The sequence below is a fragment of the Trachemys scripta genome, chromosome 13 (genome assembly GCF_013100865.1).
Source record: "Trachemys scripta elegans isolate TJP31775 chromosome 13, CAS_Tse_1.0, whole genome shotgun sequence".
Classification (NCBI taxonomy): domain Eukaryota; kingdom Metazoa; phylum Chordata; order Testudines; family Emydidae; genus Trachemys; species Trachemys scripta.
Window position 1 is genome coordinate 39,952,356 of NC_048310.1, and position 22,030 is coordinate 39,974,385.

The window sequence follows — 22,030 nt, forward strand, 5'->3', positions numbered from 1 at the left end:
CTCAGGAGTATACTTGTACTGGCACGTTTCGTTTGGGAACAGTCCTTGCTGTTTTTATGGGCTCAGAGAAGATCTCAGGAGTGAGGAAAGCCCAGTGTGTGTCTGTTGCTCAGTTTCTCTTTCTCTCACACTCCTGCTTTCTCCCCAGACCTCTGAGTCAACTCCACTGGACACAAACCTGTGTGCCTCTGCACTGGCTTGTGTTCTCTGCTTTGATGGGCTTTGCATGCAGCTTGTGTTTATTCTCCTTAGCGCAAAGTACTGCCTGAGGTCCTGATGGTCCTTGTGCTGCTGGATGGGCTGGGCTGGGGGCTGGAAGGCTCCCATAACTCTGCAACAGGCCCCACCAGAGCAGTCTCTGGGCTCTGGGCAGCAGGATGTTAGGGGTGTTGCCCATAGAACTAGCTTAGCCTTTTCTTTTCCTTAGCAGTGACTAGACTAGACTAGACCCCTGTTCCTCCAGCTCATTACATTACCCTGTTTCCCCGAAAATAAGACATCCTCCGAAAATAAGGCCTACTTACAGTTTTGCCTCTCGTTGTAATATAAGGCATCCCCCCGATAATAAGACCTCCCCGATAATAAGGCATCCACCGATAATAAGGCATTTTTCATTTCTGAAAAATAAGACATCCCCTGAAAATAAGACCTAGCGCATCTTTGGGAGCAAAAATTAATATAAGACACTGTCTTATTTTCGGGGAAACAGGGTAGTATCTGTTGGCAACCAATACAATTATTAACCATTAAAGAATAAGGCTAGAGGGGGGCCAGAAGGAGTTGGAGCCAATCCCTCTCTGCTGTTCATCTGCCCACAAAGCAGGACCGATGCAGCGGGGGAACCAGTCCATGCCATTAAGCAGATTGCTCAGCCCCAAATGGAAGGAGAAGCCCCATCTCACTGCCTCGGTATAGGTCTGGGAAAGCCACAGCTTGCCCCTCATGCTGCAGTGATGTCCCCTCGGCAGTGTGATTAATGTACCTGTTACATCCTTGGGAGTAGCAGTTTGAGGAAGAAATCACTGGAGACAGAGAGAGCTGTAAACCTTACAACCAGCCACTTATTGCCACAACAATGCTTATTGCTCCTTTCAAGTCTCCTCTTTCCCAAGGAGAGGAAGCCAAATGGCTCTAATATTGCCCCATAACTTTCACGAAGCCTGGTATCTTCGCATAGATGAGTCTCTGATGCCCTCTGCTGCAGCCTCTCTGAGACTGTGATCTCCTGCCTGAGGTACAGCAAGCAGGACTGCCCGGGATTCTGGATGGGGGCTAAGTGCTTTGTAACGGCTGCTGCCCCCCTGCTAACACAGCCGAGGACCTGGTCTGGCTGGCTTTTTACTACGGGCTGCGCTTGTGTTCCCCAGGGATTTCCACTACGCTGTGCCCACTGAGCATGCTGGCTGATGGCTCTGTTGAACAAAGATACCTTTGTCTGACAGACCCTGCCTGAGTGGGGCTCCAGGTCTGGGGCTACCAGAGCCAGGGAATAGCCACTCTGCATGGAAGGCTGCCAATCAGTCCTGCAGAGCATCAACCGAGAGAACCTGCAGAAGTTTCCTACTGCTCAGAGCAGCATTGCCCCCTGCTATATATGCTCCCCTGCCCCCTGACCAGGGTTATCCGTGCACGGGGAGCCAAAGAGAGCTGGCGGCTGGTGCTGGGGGCTAGGCAGGGAGGAGCACAGCAGCAAAAAGAGGATCCCCCACATTGGGGAGATCCCCTGGTTTTCTCATAGATGTTGGCCGTAGGTGAGTTCTAAAGGCTACAGCACCTACCAGCCCTGCGGCTGGACAGCTCACCTTCAGAGCCACCTCTGGAAGCCAGTGCCTTCTCTTACCTGCTGTTCTGCAGGACTCTCCGAGGTGCTGCCTTGTCAGCGCTAACCACACGATGTCCACTGGCTACTGCCGACCTGTTATGACCGTGACACGTCGGAGCGAGTTAATGTGCTAGAGTGCACACCGGCTCTGCTCAATCGCACTGCTCTGCTGGGTGACCCCCCACACATCCCCAACAGAGGGACTGGAATTCGCGAGAGAAGAGCCATGGACTTGCCTGTGTTTTGCTATCCCGGCTGATAGCCGTCTCCTTTCCAGTCCAGCTTCGTGATCCTGCAGCACAGGGGCCTCTGCAGTTAGAATTACATATATGCCTAGGGTGTTTGCATCCAATATGGCCCTCCGGTTGTGTGTGCTCCAGGGATGGGATCTGTACAAAACACAGTTAGCTTTTCATTTCCGTTTGCTCCTCCCTTTTCCCCACTGGCTCCTGTATTTTGCTGGTAAGAAAATTCCCTTGGTCTCTGAAGTGGACTGTCTTGTATTCCTCCCTTCGGCCATCCTTTAGTTTAAGTAAATGTCCATGTAACTTCTAGACACTAGCTGCTGATCTCTCCTTTGGGTTCAGATTTTTAAAGGTACTCTGGGGTTGCTGCGCTCAGCGTTGCAGTGCCTCACTGATGTAGGAGCCTTAGTCTCATTTTCAAAAGCAATTTACCCATGTAGGGGTTAAATCCCATCAACCGTCAATGGGGTTTTGGCTCCTAAGTGCCTAAATTCCTTTTGAAAATGAAATTTGGGCTCCTAATAGAGTTAGCTGTTGCAACACTGAATGCAGCAACACCTGTCTACCTTCACAAATCTAAGCCTTAGCCCATTTCTCCAATAATGCTACTTCCTGGCCCCAAACTACCCTTAGCTGTCTAAAAAGTATGCATCTCTCGGGGCTGCAGTGTGTTATAGGGATGGGGCACTGGCTGGGGATTCAGGAGTTCTGGGGTCTGCTCTTGGCTCTGCCACTGACCTGCTGTGTGACCTTGGCTAGTCACGTCCCCTCTCTGTGCTTCAGTTTCCCCTTCCACACATTGTCTGCCTTGTCTATTTGGACTATAAGCTCTCTGGGGAAGGGACTGTCTCTCATTCTGTGTATATAGCACCTGCTCCATGGGGCTGTGCTCTCAATTGCTTGTATTACTGTTGGCCCTACTGTAATACAAATAATAACAAAGCACACCATGCAGCCCACTGGAGAGATACCAGCATCCCTTCAGGCACTTAACACTTTCCTAAGCACTTCAGCCTCTCTCTCAGCATATCCCAGCACATTTCTCTAGAGTTGCCCCGTTTGTGCTCCCTAAGTCCATTGAATGTCCTACCCCAGAGCCGATGTGTCCAGTGATGAGCTGCCAAAATATTAAGAGGTTCCCTCCTCACCCCACGAGGGGGTCGTGCCCCCCCCGACTCCTGCGCCATCCAACCCTCCATGTTCCTTGAGGGCCCCCCCGGGACCCCTGCCCCATCCACCCCCCTTCCCTGTCCCCTGACTGCCCCCTGCCGCCCCATCCAACCCCTCCTCGCATTCCTAATGGCCCCCCGGAACCCCTGCACCATCCAACCACCCCTTCTCTCTGTCCCCGACTGCCCCCCACCGCCCCATCCAACCCCTGCTCCTTCCTGACTGCCCTCGTTCAATCCCCCTGTTCCCTGCCCTCTGACCGCCCCGACCCCTATCCATCCCTCTCCACAAACCCCCGAACTCCCTTGCCCTCTTCCAACACCCCCTCCCTGCTCCCTGCACCCTTACTGCACTGCCTGGAGCCGCTCGGTCGGGTCCGGGTCTGGGTCCACTCGGCTAGGGCCAGGGCCAATCATCCGGGGCCAGGACTGGCTCTGCTCGGCCGGGATCGGCGCCGTGGGGCCTGAGCCGGGCCGGGCCGGAGCTGCTTGACCAGGTCCGGCACTGCGGGGCCCGACTTCCTGAGCCGGGCCGGAGCTGCTCGGCTGGGACCGGGGCCGGCGCTGTGGGGCCCAAGCCGTGCCATGCCGGAGCTGCTCGACCGGGACCGGAGCCAGTGCTGTGGGGCCCGAGCCGTGCCGTGCTGGAGCCACTCAGCCGGGACGAGTGCCGGTGCCGTGTGGGCCGAGCCGGGCCAGCCGGAGCCGCTCGGCCGGGACCGGGACCGAATCAGCCAGCAGTGCACCCTGAAGGCACCCAGGGCACATCCAGTCCTGCATTAGTACTGGTCTGACGGGGTAGGCCTCACGGTGTATTCTGACACAGAGGCTTGAGCTTATGAGTGCTTTTGGGTGTATGGAAGCTACAACACGTCGCTTGAATCCAGTGAGAGCAACTTCCCTCATTCTGTTTGCTCAACTCGATGCCCCTCCCTTCCTCACCTCTTGCCCCCACCCCAGCTCTTGGCAGCATCCCCATGTGTTCAGTGAACTCTCTGCCCAGTGCCACGTCCTGCCTGTCTCCCTCCTGCTGCAGGGCTACATTGAATCCAAAAAAGAACAAGTGCTGAAGGTCTATTACCTGCCTGGCGTGCCTGAGATCTTCCAACAGACCTTCCAGATACAGGTGGCCCACCTGGAGCCAGAGAGCATCACCTTGAAAGGAGAGGGAACCTTCCCCAGGATCTGCCTGGATCTGCCCAGAAACATCAAAGGTAGGGACACCCTGCCCACCGCTCCCTCTTCTGCTCAGTTCCAGACACTCGCTGAAGGCTCTCTCCAGTACTTCCTTGCCTCGCATTCATAGGGCACCATCCCACGTACTTCCAAAGAACATGTAGGTTCTGAGAACCATAGGACTGGCAAGGACCTCCTGGGTCATGGAGTCCACTCCCTGCTATGGCAGGCAACTCCATCGGAGAAACTTAGCAAGCTCAATCCTAGCACTAGTCAGGTTGTTTGGCCCCACCTAGTCTATTGGCTCAGGGGATTGTTAACGAAATCTTCAACCTGTCAACTGCTGCTATTGGCATGTGGTATTTATTGAGCACTGACATGGCAGCAAATGCAGGAGAGGATGTGGTCTCTGCCCCAGAGACCGTACCATTGAGAGAGCCAGGTGATACAACAGAGGCCCAGAAAGGGTCCAGGTGAGCAAGGAGTTGTGGGGTAGGAGGGAATGGGGGCAGGGAGGGGTACAGCTCAGTGGGAATGAGACACTTGTATTGAGGAGGAAGATGAATGGGACCGGTGGAGGGATTCAGAGAGGAAGGCACATGCTCTGCATGGTGTGTGAGGAGAGGTTTTTTTCACAGCAGCATTTGGGATGTGCTGAAGGGGAGGGAAGTGGGGGGCCAGAGAGGAGGAGACTGGGGTTAGTCAAGGCAGGAGAAGACCCCAAGCGATGGACAAGAGATATAACCACAGGGCTGCAGAGGGAAGGATGGGTTTGATCGATGCTGGAGCGGAAAAGCCGAAAGGATTTTGGAATAACCTGAATGGGGTTTGTGGGGGGAAGAGAGGACTCAGATCAGACATTGAGGTTGTTTGCTTCAGTGACAGGGAGGACAATGGAGGAAGGGAGCGAGCCTGCGAGGAAAGATGAGGGGCTCACTCTGGGTCAGGCTTAGCTTGAGCTGGAGGCAGGACAGCAAGATTGAGAGGCAGTGACTTTTGTGCAAACACATGGAGTCGGCAAGGTAGATCTGGGGGGAATCAGTACGGGGAGAATCCATGTCAGGTGAGCCAGGGACAAAAAGAGTCAGACGGGGGGAAGATGGAGAAGACAGGGGAGGAGCTCTTGCCAGTTGTATCTATTTTGATTATGAAGGAACCAGCAAGTTCCTAGATGGGAAGGGAGGAGGACAGAAACAGGGGAGGAGTTTTAAGAAGAAAGTCAGAGGTTGAGCAAAGATCATAAGCGCTGGACCTAATTGGGAGAGAACAGAACTGATGGCAGAGCTGCAGGAGGAGAGAGCTAACCTGTAGGGAAGGAAGTATGGCCCGTCCCTGCATTTTCCTCAGTGGGTCTCAGAGGTGGGGGGCCATGGTAGGGTTCAGCGAGGTTTCCTGGGTGTAACTGGGGTAGAATCTGGCTATAACCCGTGCTTATTTCCTGACCACCCATTGGTTTCTCCTACAGGAAATGAAAGGTATGAGAATATCCTCAAGGAGGCAAAACAAAGAATAGAAGGAGAGACTCAGAGAGATGAGGCACTTGGCCACCCAGATGCAATGGCTGCAGAGCCATCCATGGACCAGTCTGGCACCATGGTAAGAAAGGCTGCTGTTTCCTTTAAGTGCTTCCTGCTGCCCTGGCCACACCTCTCTGCAGCCAGTACTGACTCTGAATGCCCCCACCTCCACGGGGTGACTGGCCCTGTGTCCAGTTTGTGTCACTGCAGCTGTATCCCTGGTAGGTTATCCACCCCCACAGTCACCTGCCACGGTGAACGTGCCTACAGTTTGTAACCACTGTAGTTGCATTAGATAATGCTCTTCAGAAAATGTAACAATCTCAATAATACACGGCCTGACCCTGCAGCCCATACTGACCTGAGTAGTCCCATTGACTTGCAGTAGGACTAGCTGAAAGTAAACACTGCAGGGCTGAGCCCAAAGAAGTGCACAGCCAAGAGAGGGATGAGACAAAGGCATAAACATCGTGCCTGGTTCTCTAGGTGCCTGGTGCAGCACAACACTCAGCATGCTACCAGTGTGTAGCATTTGGAAGCTTATGAAAGGAAGTACCGTATGACAGGTGATCTCCGCTAGCTTGGGTATCTTGTACTCAATTAGCTCAGGCAGTGGCTCTTCCCGGCTGGGAGCATGCCTTCGTTCTGCGGTGTAAAGCGCTGGTAAACCTGTGGGGCGGTGTCAGTGTTTGGTAATGGGGATTTAGCTGGTTGCTGGTGTGGGGAGGGCTGTGTGTCCTACTCAGACCCAATATTTCTAGGTTCACCTGATCGTAGAGAACTGAACCATTTGAGTCTCCAATTGAATCTGTTCCAGAGTCTTGTTTATGTATGTTCTTATAACCATGCTCATCACGGTAGCATCAGACGTGCATGAAGTGACATGACTCACATCTGTCACGTGTGGTTTGTTCTCTTTCTCATCCTCTCCCCAACGGTTAACGTGAAGTTATAAACAGCTCTGGGTGGGACTTTCCACTCCAACAAATACCCACTCGTCAGTAGCTCGATTCCCTCAGATCTCTGTAATGATATTCAGTTGAATTCTAGATTATCATTACGTTCCTGGATCTTTCTGCATTGCAGTCCGTATTCTGTATAGACTCATGGCGATGGCAAAGAGCATTTAAAATAGTTCCCTGGGTGGGAAAACCTACATAAAATTGCATTACATTGTATCATATCATTGTCACACCTTAAATCTGTACTCCCACAATTAGCTGTGCTAGACAGACAGGTGTTCACCCTTCTGCCAGCAGATTTACTACAGTCCAGCCCGTATCAGTGATGGGAGTGGTCCTCCCTTGTAGGGGCCTGTTGCATTTCTCTTTAATAGTGACCATTTAGTGCATTCCAGTCCTCCACCGGGGCCAGACAGGTGCTTGGAATATTGAAAGTTTCCTGTCTTGTCTGGTAATTGGCCTGTGTATTTGCCTGGCTACTCAGTTTTTAATTCTGACTAGCCAGACAGAAAACCAGGTCATTTACCAGACTGATCTCTTATGCTATCTCCAGGCAAGGTGGCTTGCTGGTAGACTACAGCCAGATCAACATTTACACATTAGATCAGCCTCACTACATCACTTGGGGGTGTGAAAAGAATCACCCCCTCAAGCACCGTAACCTCTGGTGTAGACATGGCTAGGTCGATGGTAGAGTTCTTCCGTGAACATGCCTGCTGCTGCTCGAGGAGGGGGATTACCTACATTGACAGAAAAACCCTTCCATAGATGTACGAAGTTTCTACACTACTGCTCTGCACTGCTGTCGCACTTGTAGGGAGAATGGTGGGGAGCTACATCCAGACTCAGCAGTGAGACAGCTGTTTGCCTTGTGGAAGGGAAGACAGAGATTGCACACAATGAGAATGGGGGCCTGCCTTCCAGGAAGAGCTTGTGCTTTCTAGAGCAGTGCTTCTCAAAGTGGTGGTCCGTGGACCGGTGCTGGTCCGCAAGCCATCGGCTGCCGATCCGCGGCGAGTTTCCTCATAAGAGTGTCGAATAGGATAATAATATGGCACCGGTCCCTGGCACATTGGGAAAAAAAATTGCCGGTCCTATGAGAAGCACTGATCTAGAGGGCTTCTGCTGACCAGCTACTCTCTTTGCTTTCCCCAGTTCGACACTTGGCTGCAGATGGAAGTGGAGCGGCTGCTCATACAAGAACATGCCCTGGAGCAGCAGAAAGCTATTAGCTCTGATCCCACGGAGGACTCCACCCTCAGCCAGCGTGCTCGCCGAAAGCTTGTCAAGTTAGTGATGGCCTGTTGCCTATTGGCCTGTGCAGGGTGCCTGCATCCACAGAACCACGTGGCAATAGCTCTGCACCTCAGCAAGGGTCTGTTCCTATGGGATGCTGCACATCTCCTGCGAGCTGCTGAGTGTCCTCAGTTCCCACGGACATTGCTGGGGCCTGCGGGTGCTCAGCACCTCATAGTGCCAGCGTTTGGAATTCAGGACTGGTTCCGATTCTGACTCCTGGGGGTCCCTCTGCAGCTCGCTGGTTGGAATGTGTAGCATTCCTTGCAAAAGATTCAGCAATTCCATTGTTGACTACAGATGTCTTCCTGGTATTGCTGGGCTGGTTTTGTCTCCAGCTCTCAGCCCAGCAGAGTCAGTCAAATTTATTAAAGTCAAATCGCCTTTTGCCAGGTTAAGGCGTCATTACTGGCAACAGCCAGAGACCATCAAACCAGTTCAGACTGGGTAAATAACCATTGCTGCTGATGGGCCATGGAGCAGAAGGCTTCACATGACAAGCTGACCAGACTGGGCATAACAGCAGGAAAATGTTCCACTGCTGAGTTTAGGAACTGGGAATTACACAGATATCAACTGGACAAGACTTAGCCCAAGGAGCTTGGCTACTGGTGGGATCACAGGGGTGCACAGACCAACAAATCTTCTCATTACCCCTCCTTGAATGAGACAAAGACATCTCCTCTGGTCACCTACGCCTTGATTCAGGAACATGCTTGTGCTTTTGACTTCACCTGCACCTAAGCATGTGCGTAGGGTTACTGGTATGCTTTAGTGCTCTCCGGAATAGTGATGCCTTCCTCAATTGCGGCCCTAGCACCAACGAGGAACTGGCCTGCTTTGGAAGAGCCTCACCTCCTATCTAGGGGCTGAGTGCTGCATTCTAAGGGCGTTGGCATGGGTGAAACATGGTTACAGTGCAGAGAAACTTCACTGAAATGTATTGAAGCAATTTTGGCTGACCCAGCATTACATTCATATGCACTAGGGACCTTTTAGTTCACGCCAGCAGGCTCCACATGGGCCAGTTAGCATGCAACACATTGGTGTACTTTAGAAATCCTGCACTGCTGCCCATGTAGACAAGCTGCTAATGACACATCATTGGGAATTTAGACCTGGGGTTAGGCACTTAGGGCTGAATTTTCAAAGCAGTGAATGGTGCTATAACCAGGGGACTTGCTCCTCTCTGAAAATGCAGCACAGCTAAGCACAGGACTGACTGAAACTGAGCTCTCGTTAACTCTTTCAGAGCTCAGCTGCCTGAATACATCTTGGACTTCGGCTACATCATTCTTGGTAACATCCGAACTCACATTGTCAAAATCACCAACACCAGCCAGTTCCCTGTATCCTTCCATGCAGACAGACGGGCCCTGCATGATACAGGTAATGGGGATGAGATGCTTAGGTGGGCTTTAACTAAATGGCAGCAGGAATCAAAGATGGAATGAACCATCTCAGTCTGATGCAATAGTTCAAAATCTGTTGAATGTGCAGATGTATTATGGGAAATCCCACCTCTTCCCATTGGGGCTTGCTGTTTCTTATGCTCTTCTCTGTCCAGTAACGCTCACCCCACCCGCCACTCGACCAGCTGCCTTTCTGCCAACTTTTACTTCAGCTGGAGGGACAGAGAGCCAGATTTCCCCTGGGGCAGGGCAGCTCTCAGCATACCAGCTCCTAGCCAATGCCCCACCCACACACCCTGTTGGTGGGGAAAAGTTGGAGCGTGTCTGTGCTCCTTCGATTCTCAGCTGGCCGATGGTCCCATAGGGATCATAGCCAACTGGCATAAATAAGAGCAGCCCCTAAGCCCACTCCCAGGGCTGAGTGGCTCTGAGTGCAGGAGAGAAGCTAGACCAGACTCTATCAAGTCTGTTCCTGCTCCCTAAGTGATCAATGGAAGCTTAACTGTTGACTTTAATGGGAGCAGGATTGGGCCCAGAGTCATCCTTTATGATCAGTGTCAGTGTTTCTCCAGGGATCAGTCATTAGGGAATTAGATGATGCTGCAGTCAGCTCCTTCTTTCCTCCCCTTACTGCAGCTTGGCCTGTGGCCTGGTCTCCCTCCGTCTGCTAGCTGGAATGCAGGTTTGCAGCGTGGAAGCACACAGACACACCTCGTTCATGGCAGACTTGAGCACAGCTTATCTTGTTGTTAAACCTGCGTTTTAGACTCACATGCCAGGCTCTGATTACTTTGTTCTGTGTATGTACAGTGCCTAGCACAATGAGGTTCTGATCTGTCACTAGGGGCCCTCACTGCTCCAGTGCTACCAACAGTAAATAATCATCCCCTTTTATAACACTAATGAAAACGTCTGGGTGTTTGTTTTTAACGTTTTGCTTTAAAATTACAGGGTCAACCAGTTCTTAGCCAAGTTCTGTTAGAAAGCAGTGACTGTGCTGGGAGAAAGGTCCTTAAAGTCACCTCTGGGGTGTCTGGCAGGGAGCTGCTGATTTGGAATCTCTGCAGAAGAGAGTCAGAATAAGAGGGATTTCAGCAGCTCAGTAACTTGTTCCAAACACTTGGAATGCCGAAGAGCAGAGTGAGGGGGCCTGCCCACATACATGCAGAGCAGGGTCTCTCCTGTGCTCTGTTATTGTGGGTTGGGGTTTCTGGTGCTTTACTGGCTGAATAGTGACTTGCATTTTCACACTCTGATGTGCAGTGCTTTGTATGTAAAGTTGCTCTTTGCGTTAACAGGGATCACTCATATAAATCCCCAACCATGAGAAACTCAGGAGACTAGCCAGGATGTGTACAAGTGTTCACACTGGCTCAGCTTTGCTGTGTTATAATGAGTGTGTGTGTGTGTGTGTGTGTGTTTCTACTAAGTAGAATCAGAACTGCTGTGCTGTGTCCAGGGGCGGCTCTATGTATTTTGCCGCCCCAAGCACGGCAGTCAGGCGGCTTTCGGCGGCATGCCTGCGGAAGGTCCGCCGGTCCCGCGCCTTAGGCGTACCCACTGCAGAATTGCCGCCGAAACCGTGGGACCAGCAGACCTCCCGCAGGCATGCCGCCGAAGGCTGCCTGACTGCCGCCCTCATGGCAACTGACACACCGCCCCCCGCGGCTTGCCACCCCCAGGCACGCACTTGGTGCGCTGGTGCCTGGAGCCACCCCGGCTGTGTCATAGGCCCTAGTGCTTTCAGCCAGTGGAGATTCTCCTTTCCCTCTGGTACCTATGCTTTTGGAGCAGAGGGATCTGCTGTCCGTCACTCTGTCACCAGTAAGTTCTGGAGGGCTGTATTGTGACAGCTGCGAGGCGTAGTTACACTACGACTCACATGCATCATGCTTTCTACAGACCTTAGGTTCTAAGTGGTTTTGTTATCTGTTCAAGGTTTCAGCGTAGAACTGGACCGCGTGAAGAACCTGCCCTACTGTGAGACCGAAACGTTTGAAGTACGGTTTGATCCCCGCAGTGCCAACTTGCCCTTGGGAGATGTGGAAGTGCTCCTGCCCATCAAGGTATGAGGTATTCTCCAGCCCCGTAGCCTTCACTCTGCATCCCCTGCTGGTAAAGGTTTGAGTCACTCTCTTAGCCCAGCTTCCCCAGGCTGTCGCAAGTGAAGTCTGCAGTTAGTTCTCCTCCAGACTTCTCACCGGGGGCTGTGTTGTGTTCTCAGGTTGTGGCTGGCCCGACATTTCACATCTGCCTTCGTGCCAAGGTGACCATGCCTTCGCTCTGCATCTCCAGCAACCAGCTGGACTTCTCCTCCGTCCAGTGTGGGCAGTGCCAGGTGGAGACCATCCAGCTCCACAATCAGCTGCAGGTCGCTTGCGAATGGTTCATCACCAGCAATGAGCGCATCAAAAAGGTAAAGCAAAGACCGCCAGTGACGTCCCTGCCTCCTTCCTGTACTGCCGCTCCCCGTTGTGCCCTCAGGCCTCAATCCACAACCCTTTCTGCACAGAGTAGCACTTCCCTCAGTAGTGACTCAGTGCGTAAGGATTGCAGACCCAGGACCTACAGCAGAGTACCAGCCTGCTCCAGCAAGAGAGTCGGCTGACGAGGCCTTGGGTGCATTGTAAGACCCAACAGGCGAACAGCTGATGACATTTGCTGAGCTGATACATTTGAGCTGCTAATGTCAAAGCTGTGAGCCCAGTGGGAATTCCCTTTTTAAGAACATGATGGGACAGCCTAGCGCCCTTTCATGCTCTGTTCTGCAAACAAGGAACGTGCTTGATTCCTGAGCCCCAGGCGTCACTCCTCAGGCCAGGAGACGCAGGGAGCACAAGGCTGCCCAGGGGATTGTGGGAAGAGGGACTGATACTCTGCAGCACCTCTGGTAGCGAAGCAAGGGCCAGCATTGGTGAGCTCGGAAGAAAGTCTCATGCAGCCCTCCTCTGCCACGGCTGGTCCCTGCACTAAGGGACTTGGAGAGAGGAGAGAAGAGGAGGAATTGCTCAGCTGGAGATGGGGGAGGAGGTGGGAGAAGACCCGTTCTCAGCATCCCCTCGTCTGTTTTGAAGTTCCCACCCATACTGTTTATTTCTTGTAACTATCATCAAGAGTAAAATGGTTTTAGAACCTGGGTAATTGGAGCTGGCTCTGATTGTCTGGAACTAGTCATCTATTGGCGCCTTGTCTCTCTACTAATTCCCTGGCCATCTCCTTGTCATTCTTCATCCCCAGCCTGAACTGTAACATGCTTCTGTGTTTCTCATTGGCTAACTGAAACAGCTGTTTCTGACTGGCTACTTGGCTGGTCCGTGTTCTAGGGAGGCTGGGGCTGTAGCAGTGTTTCAGGGTCTGAGCTAATCGTTTGGGTTTGGGCGATCAGGTGGATAAACACTTGCCAGCCAGCCTGCGGCGGAGGCTGCGTCAGGAATTCAAATCAAAGCCCCACATCTTTGAGATGGTCCCCTCATCTGGAATGCTGGCTCCAGGGGAGCGACTCAATGTGCAGGTCAAGTTTGCGCCAGTGGAAGAGGTGAGATTGTCTAGTAATTACCAAAGAAGGGGGAGGCGGAGTGGTGTGGTGGTGCGAACTCAGGGCTGGTGCCTCTGTTTCCCCCTTTGTGCTCCCTTCAGTAAAGAGCTTTGAGATCTACAGGTGAACAGGACTACCCGAGTGCAAAGTCCTGCTATCTTACCACTTCTCTATGACCCCCATTGGGTACGGTGAATCGGGGCGACCGCTCTGGGCCCTGTGCTTTGTGGGCCCCCCTGCTTCAGTGTGCATGTGTCGTGTGGGGTGCCCTAGGCCAGCCCGGTGGGGTGGAGTTAGGGGTGCCTGGGGGGCCAGGCTGGTCCAGGGATGGGGCTAGGGGTTAGCGGTGGGCCTGGCGCCAGCAGCAGGGGTCGGGCCTGCACTCACTGGCAGGAAGTGCGCGTTGTATTTCTTTCTTGCTCGGCATCGTGATGCTCGGGCTCAGTCTCCGGCAGCAGCAGCAGTGACCCCAGCTTGCCCTGCCCCGCCCGCTCCCAGTGTCGCCCCGCTCCGCCCTGCCCCGCCTGCTCCCAGCTCGCCCCGCTCCGCCCTGCCCCGCCCGCTCCCAGTGTCGCCCCGCTCCGCCCTGCCCCGCCCGCTCCCAGTGTCGCCCTGCCCCGCCCGCTCCCAGTGTCGCCCCGCTCCGCCCTGCCCCACCCGCTCCCAGTGTCGCCAGAACACGCCAGTGCCAGGCTGACCCCATCCAGTGCCCTTCCGCCCCAGCCCCCTCCCTCTTCCGGGCCCCCCCAGCACAGGGGGCCCCCTTGCCCCAAGCCCAGGTGCAACCCTGTGACTCTCCATCATCCCTCGCCCCCCAGCATTGGTGTCCCCTCCACACACCAGATTTCACCTGTATAAAAATGTTAAGGGGGGCTCAAAGAGGCTGATTTGTCCCGGGCCCCGCACCCTGCTAGGGACGGCCCTGATGATCCCCTTCCTGTGGCTTTTATAACTGGGAGAGCTGCCCCATCACCCTGGGAGCAGCCTTCCCACCTTTCTCCTAGACTCCCCATCAGGGCTGCCTCGAAGAGAACTGTCCCCTGAAGGGGGGAAACCCCAAGGGCCATCGAGCCTGGTAGCCTGTCTCTGACAGTGGTCAGTGCCAGATGCTTCAGAGGAAGGTGGGCAGATGCAGGCTGATCCACCCTCCCGTAGGTCTCGCCCTGCTCTGCGGCAGGGCTGCCTGGCATTATGCTCAGGTGGCGTGATCCAGCAAGTGGTGCTTCAGGAAGAGGTGAGTCACTCTCCACACTGTGTGTCATTTGAGCCTTTCTGTTAAGGATACGCCTCGTTTCCCCACTGGTTTTGTGTTGTGCATTCACCAAGGACAAGGATGAAATCACCCAAAACATTATCTTGGCTTTGTTATCCAAGTACCCAGATATAGTGCTGGGTCCTGGAACTACCCGGGGCCTGAATGCAAATACACTGAGATATGGGCCAAATTCACCAGTGATGTAAGTAAATGGGTGCAGCTTCATTGGCCCCTGGGGCCTTGATTTCGCATAGGCCAGTGGTGCACTTGGGTCTTGTGGAGCAAGGGGCATGAAGGAATCCCATGGGTTTCTCTCTCTCTTCCCAGAGGTTCTACAGCAACCATCTAACGGTGCACATCTCCCAGAGCAGTGAGCGGCTGCTGTTGCTCGTCTCTGGATACGGTCTGGAGCCACGGCTGGAGTTCACGCCCTCAGTGCTGGAGCTGGGGCCTCTGCTGCCGTATGGTGTGGGGGATGAGGCAGAGGTGGTAGTGAAGAACCCATGCAAGTTCCCCATTGAGTTCTACTCCTTGGAGTTTGACCAGCAGTATCTGACTGAGGAGAGGGTGAGAGGAGAGGGAGTCCGGGCACTCCCCTTGTCACTGAAAACCTCGGAATGCTTCAGAGTTCCTGAAGTTCCAACTCTTTTTATTAAGCAGGACCAAGCACTAGAGGCGAACCAGGCAGAGAGCCCAAAGGGCCAGCAGTTGGGATGCTGGCTTCGAGGTGTAGCTGCATTTCATTGCTTGCGTCCCAACTCCCACGGATTATCCCTGTTGGAGTCACTCCCTAGTCCCACAAACCCCTCCCTCTGTGTACTATTCCAGAGACATGCCCCCTTCCCTCCTCCACTGCCCTGTGGCACCAGCGCCTCCTGGCAGAGCAATTTGGAGCAGGTGGGAGACCTTTCACACTGAATCATAGGGCCGGGGCAGGCTTCAAGTGAATGGTGTCACAGCGGGTCTCAGGTTGACTTTGATTTACCCCTGGGGGCAGAAAGCTGTGGTCCAGCCCTAGCAGGCCAGCACCTCATGTTACTCTGTAGCCCCATCCGGCAGATGCAGGCAGCTGTGCTGATGGGCTGCAGAGGGGTATGTGGCCAGCCCAGATCAGTTAGAGGGGAGGTCTCTACAACGCGTGGCCTTTGTGGGAGAGAGGAGAAGGAAGAGAGGATATGAGAGGCCCCTGGGCTCTCTCTGAGGCACCCTGTGGGAGGAGGGAATGGATTCCTGGAAGCCTGTCCTATGCCTGTGGCTTCTCTTCTTTTTGGCCACAGATTTTGCGGATGCTGAAGGGCTACGATTCCCATAACAACCTGCTGCTGCCCCCTCGCATCCCAGGAGAGAAGCTGCCTCCGGAGGTGCTGGAGTATTACAAAGACCAGAAGAGGATTCCAGATGAGCAAGCTAAGGCCAAAATGATGGAGGCAATAGGCCAAGAGAACGGTGAGGACTCTGAACAAAGGGCAGCTTGTTCTAGACTTTCAAGGAACAGAACTGTCCAGCATTGACCTTAGCTGTGTCTAGGATTTTCCGCAAGGCTAAATGTGAGTGCAAACGCTGGTGGAGGAAACCCAGGTATCCACATAGAAACTATGTACTAGCTGGCCTTCTATAGGAGGCCTTGTCTGCAGCAGCCAGCCGTTCCCACACTGGCCCCAGTTCTGCTCTGACTTACACTGGTGGGTCTCCGTGGACTCTGACGAGACACTCCTGATTTACAGGCTATGAGAGGAGCCGTACATCACCACGGCTGTCACTCCCCCTTTGTACTGCAGTGTCATGGACTGAGAGCAGAATCCAGCCCTTTAGACTCCTGTGTAGTGCTGGAGCCAGAGCCCCAGTGATGGGATTTCATGGATTCTTTCCATGCTCACCCAGATCTGGCTCTTCCCACCCATTGTTACCTTAAATAATAGATTCGTCCATTCAAAGGCCAGGAGGGGCCATTGTGAGCATCTAGTCCGACCGCCTGTACAAGAGACTCCTCCACGTCATGCCTATGTTGCGGAGGGTCACGGGGGAGATGGCCAGTGGATCAGTGGGGCAATGATTTCACTGGCCCCCTCTGCCCTGTCACTCCAAGCTCCACTGTGCACAGAAACAGAAGGATCTGCTGAGTGAGCTCCCCAAATCCTGCCTTCCCCTCACCCTGCAGAACCACACCCATCCAACTGCACCCATCAATGCCCCTCCCTGGCTGTGGAGGAAGAGCCCTGCCTCTCACATGATAGGACACAACACATCTCTCAACAGAGACTTACCTGAACCATGTGCAGTTATAGGTAATGAGTCTCTACCACACTGCAAGTGCATGAGAGATACAGGCCAGCAGGCTTTAGCAATCTAGCGCATGTATTTCCCCACTACGTTCACACCGTGAAGAGCACTGCTTTTCAGTTCGGCTGGTGGCTGATTGCTCTGTGTGCACCAAATTCCTCTGGTCTGTTAAACAGGAATTAGTTATAAACATAGAAAAGGCTGAGATGCACGTCTGAGGTCAGATTTCTGAGCATGCTCACTCTGCACCTGGCTGCTATTTTACTTGCTGATTTGCTCTACATGGTTGGACAGTGAAGCTTCCTAGGCAATAAATCAAACTCGAACGTATACAAAAAATAGAGCTCTGTAGTTTTGAAAGCTTGGTGTGAATGTTTGCAAATGAAAGCCCTGATCTAATTCACTGTTCTTCCTGGGATTGTATTATTTATTACTTGTGAATACATGGACAACTGATGGGTCTGAATGGAGATGTCCACGGACCTATGGCTTGGTCTACGTAACAGCGTTAGGTCGACATAAGCTGCTTTATGTCGACCTAACCATGTCAGCGTACACACTCCAGCCTTGCTCCTGCCCTGCCTCGCCGACATCCGAACTCCACCTCCACGAGAGGCGTGGGGCTTATGTCGGAGTAGTTAGGCCAATGCAGTGTCCCTGTGGACACTGCGGGTTACTTACACCGGCTGTTGGCTGTCATTCTCGTCACTTTTACAGCTCCATGCTACAGCCATGAAATAAACAGGAAAGCTAGCGGGGAGGAGTTCCAGCTAGAGTCCAGTTTTCCCCAGGCTCCCTGCCAGGCTGCACCCACCACGCTCCAAGCCGGGCTGCCCCCTGGGGTCCTGCCTTCCCCGAGGCTCCCCATTCCCTGCCAGGAGCCCAAGGGCTGCCCCCACCCCGCTCTCTACTCCACACCCCCTGCAGGGAGCACAGCAGCAGGAAGTGAGAGCACCTGGGCTCCCGAGCAGGGATCTGAGAGCCCCGGGAGCAGCCCAGCTTCCGGGGGGAGCCCAGGCTCTCAGCCCCCCACACTGCCCCTCAAGGACATGCACCACCGACAGAAGAAGGGCAGTGTGGCCATGAACCACCCCAGTAATTACTGCAGTAGCTGTAGACATGCCCAGTGAACATTTGACCAAAAATTCCTGCTGCAAGGGCTGTTATGTGCTTTCATCATTTTGTACTAGCTGCTCTCCAGCTGTGAAAGTTTCAGTCACCCGATACTGAGGCAGAAATCATATTATGTGATTGACCACAGAGTCCCTAGTCAAAGAGAGCTGTTTGAGGAAAAGCCATGAGGTGAAATTCCCCCAGGGGCAGTGGACTGCATGCGGCTTAGGCATTGCCTGAACCTAGCTTGTACAAATGTCAAATGGTGAATAGCCAAGTACCGCCTTGTCTTCCTGCACTCAATCTCTCCTCCCTTCCCTCCTCTTCTTTCCTCTCCTTCCCCCTGAGTAGATGACGAAGAGAACACATCTCTCTCCGAGCGCAGAATGAAGCAAAACCCTTCTGGGACCACGCGCACTGCCTCCACCACTATCACCATCTTTCCCTCCATCTCCGTGTTTGAGGAAAGCCGTTCTCACAAGGTGAAATCTAAATTAGAGCAGGAGGAAGAGGAGGAGGAGGAGGAGGAAGGTGCTGAAAAAGGACAGGGGCTAGGTAACCACTCCCAGCTCTCCAGCAGTTCACCATTCATCACGGTGGGAATGGCCCTGAGAGGATTCGTGTATTCCCTCAATCATTTCACTGCAGACTTGGCCTCCTAAACTGTCACGTTCTGAAAGTCATCAGGCTTCAAATCCTCTCCTCTACATCATGCCTATGTTGCCGGGCTGGAGGGTCACGGGGGTGATGGCCAGTGGATCCGGGGGGCAGTGGTTTCACTGGCCTCAGCCTGGCCCACTCCGCCCTACCACTCCAAGCTCCACTGTCCACAAAAACAGGAGGATCTCCTGAGTGAGCTCCCAAAATCCTGCCTTCCCCTCACTCCACAGAACCACACCCATCCTACTGCACCCAGGCTCCTCCCTGGCTGTGGAGGCAGAGCGGGATTTTTTTCTCTGGTTGTGCAAAATCTTCACCCTCTCAGATCTGTGGTTTTGCACCCACGTAACATAGTCTGGGATCCTTTCCTTTCCCCGAACAGGGTCCCCAGACTCTCAGCTGGACCCCTCATGATCCTTCCATTTGCTTCCATGTTAACTCCCCTTCTCCTTACAGTGTACGTTGCCACTGACTCTGGAGGGCTGTCTGAAACTCCTGCCTCTCTCCCTCATATCACCACTTCTCTGGTGACCAGAAAGGTCACTACTGAAGCATGGGAGGTGCTTTTCCCCTGCCAGTGCCCAGCTTCGCCATCATTCTCAGCTCTGGACACTTGGAGACTGAGACCACCACCTGGATTTGAGTGTGGGTCTCCTGCATGGCAGTACAGAGCATTCCAGCAAGGGCAGCTCTGTCACTGTCGTGTGTGGGGCAGCTGCTTACGGTGTCACGAGCCAAGGTGTATGGCACTCAGTGGGCTAGTAAGGGAAGAAGCTGGGAGCTGTAAAGAAGCAAATGATTGTTTGCAAACACTGCAGTCGATTCATAGAAGGGCCATGAAAATAACCTTCACAGTCAAATCTCTCTGTGTTGTGTTTTCTTAACCATTTGACTGAGCAGAAGAGGAAAACAGGTCTCTGCTGGAGATCATTAAACTGCAGAGGATTCCTGCAGGGCCTCAGCAGTCTGACTCCCATAGCAAATTATTTGCTTGGTCCACACGTTCTGGTCCCAGAGTTATGACCGCATTAAATGTCTGTTGCTATGTGCCTGGTAATTATACTACATATCCCCTGGGATCAAATCCACAGGTGCTGCCAGGTACTCAGTGTGATGTCATTTCCTGTGGTGCTGTTGGATAGTGGGGTGTATTGGGGTGTGACAGAGCAGGCAGAACCATTTGAGTGTTTATGGCCGACAGACTGGCTGTTCGTTCCCCGCTCTGTCACCCTGTTCACTTACCTTCCAGCAGCCGGGACACTTGCAGCAGTGAGACGATGTTCTGACAGGACAACAGGCGTGCCCAGGAATGTCTGAGCACCCTTAGCTGAAGGCAGGATTGCGGCCTTGTTGTCCCCACTTGGCGAGTGTCCTTTTCCTGAGGACTTTCCCAAAGCACTGAGTGCACTGTTAGGGAATGGGGAAGGATTCTCTGAGACACTGGCATCTGGAAGAGTCATCTGACCCCTTGTTTCTCTGTGGTAGAATATCAGCGAAGCATTGATGGCAGCTGCAAAGAGGCTGTTGGAGAACTAGACAACAACCCAATTTCCAGAGCCATCGCACGCCACCTTGGCATCGATATCTCTCCAGAAGGCCGTGCAGCCAAAAACCGCAGAGGCATTGTCATCATAATCCATGGCGCTCCCCTTACAGGTGCAGAGACTGTTCTCTTCTGGCCAGGAGGATGGTGGGAGATGAAGGGAAAGGCAGGAAAAATGATCTCAGTTGCTACAACAATGATAAATTCTTTCTGATTGTCTTCACCACGTGGCCTGGAGCTGGGTAGGAGACTAAGATCCAACCCAGTGGTAGCTGGGCCTGAGATGGAGAAAATAAAAGTCCCACTCTGAGATGGGAAGTTGGGCCTGAGTCTCCTCTCAGTTACCCCTATCTGACATTAGCATAACACCTTTCACATCAATGGAGTTAGTTGTGATTACACCGGTATAGGTGGGAGGAGAATTTGTTTGGCAGACACTAGGCCGCAGTGGAGCAGACATGGCAGCTCCAAACCCTGGAAGTGGAGGGCCCCATCTTTGGGGAAGGGAGCTGGGGAGGATTATGCCTGAGTGCACTTTGAATTTTCCTTTCAAATAACAAACAAACAAACACCCTTTGCCCCAATTTGTACCAGGATCAGCTTGGTGAGAACAAACTACACCCCATCTAGTGGGGAAAGACATCTCAGTGCAGCTGGTCTGAAGAGAGGTGTAAATGGTGACGCACGGATTTGGCATTCCATGGGTGTGCAAAACAGGGGTCACTGACATGGGGAAGAAGCTAGGCGTGTACAAGAAAAGCAGCTAGTGGAAGGCTAGAGATAAAGCCTCCCCTGGTGCTTTGTCTAATGCTGTAAGGGACATCATTTTCCCAGACCCTCCCATATTCCATAGCCTTGTGTGTAAGTTACACTAGTTCTTCTTCAAGTGCGTGCACGTGTCCATTCCGATTTGGGTGGGTGCGCGCCCGAGCACAGCTGTCGGGAATATTTTCCCCAGTGGTATCTGTCGGGTTGGCTCTGGTGCCCCCAGGGGCCGGTATAAGGGGCCTGCTGAGCCCATGCTCCTCAGTTCCTTCTTCTTGCCCGTGATGGCTGTTGAAACTCCCCCCTCCCTTGGCAAAACATGATAGTGGTTTTCTCTTCATCTAGCTGTAAATAGTTGTTATGAGTTAGATTAATTTTTGTAAGTTTTAGTGTGTTATAGTAGGACACCTCTCCACGTTTGGAAAGGAGGTCCCGCCCTCTCCCCGGCCCTGGTATCAGGGCATGCCTCAGTCGCTGTGGTTCAAGGTGTGCTCCGCCTGTGGGAAACCTATGTCCACCAGTGACCCACACTTGAGCTGCCTCGCGTACTTGGGGGAGGGCCATAGGACAGATTGCTGCCAAATCTGTCAGGAGTTTAAACCCCGCATGCAAAAGGACCAGGCAGCGAGACTCAAATGGACGCGGTGCTAAGACTGACCTCAGAGCTGAGATCCGACTCGGCACGGAGCACATCTGCTCTGGTGCATAGTGCACCTCCGGATGATATAGAAGAGGCATCATAGACACCAGGAAAAGAGCCATTCACTGGCTCCGGAGGGAAGCAAGAAAGGAGACCAAGATAGCAAGCCCTGGGGTGGCCTGCTCTCCCTCTCCAGCACGGCAACAACCACAGCCCCCAACAGCCACAGCGGTACCGCAAACCCCGCAAAGGGAGCAACACCACCCCGCAGCACCATGCTGACCAACTTGCAGTCCCTTCCATGCTGGTGGAGAGACACTTGTTGACTCTGCCAATACCAGGATCACCTGGCAGCCAAGATGCAGCGCCTCCGGCACCACCCGGTGGCATGCAGGTCTACACTAGTTCCAGACCGGTGCTGAGACCACTTTCCAGGGGCAAGCCTATCCTAATTGCTTCACCTGCGACATCACTGCGGCACTGTTCCCCAGCACCAGGAGAATAGGCACCACCATGGTCTCCCTGCTCCTCGTCGCTTCTGGTCCTCTTCAAGGTCGGACTCGGGACCCTATTCCGTGCCCCGACAGGACTGTCGGCGCTACAAACACCACTCCCCGTGCCCATCAGTGACTGGGAGCAC

General features: G+C 53.4%; 1 protein-coding gene across 1 annotated transcript in view; it reads left to right on the plus strand.

The window, feature by feature from the left end:
* Positions 1-22,030, plus strand: part of HYDIN (HYDIN axonemal central pair apparatus protein) — a 372,923-nt gene that overhangs the window by 246,158 nt on the left and 104,735 nt on the right. The window contains exons 28-38 of the mRNA XM_034788808.1: positions 4,273-4,450; positions 5,878-6,008; positions 8,047-8,180; positions 9,440-9,576; positions 11,538-11,665; positions 11,824-12,015; positions 12,985-13,134; positions 14,717-14,956; positions 15,667-15,835; positions 18,134-18,337; positions 19,928-20,098. Of these exons, the coding sequence (XP_034644699.1) occupies positions 4,273-4,450; positions 5,878-6,008; positions 8,047-8,180; positions 9,440-9,576; positions 11,538-11,665; positions 11,824-12,015; positions 12,985-13,134; positions 14,717-14,956; positions 15,667-15,835; positions 18,134-18,337; positions 19,928-20,098 (1,834 nt within the window). The remainder of the gene's footprint in view (positions 1-4,272; positions 4,451-5,877; positions 6,009-8,046; positions 8,181-9,439; positions 9,577-11,537; positions 11,666-11,823; positions 12,016-12,984; positions 13,135-14,716; positions 14,957-15,666; positions 15,836-18,133; positions 18,338-19,927; positions 20,099-22,030) is intronic.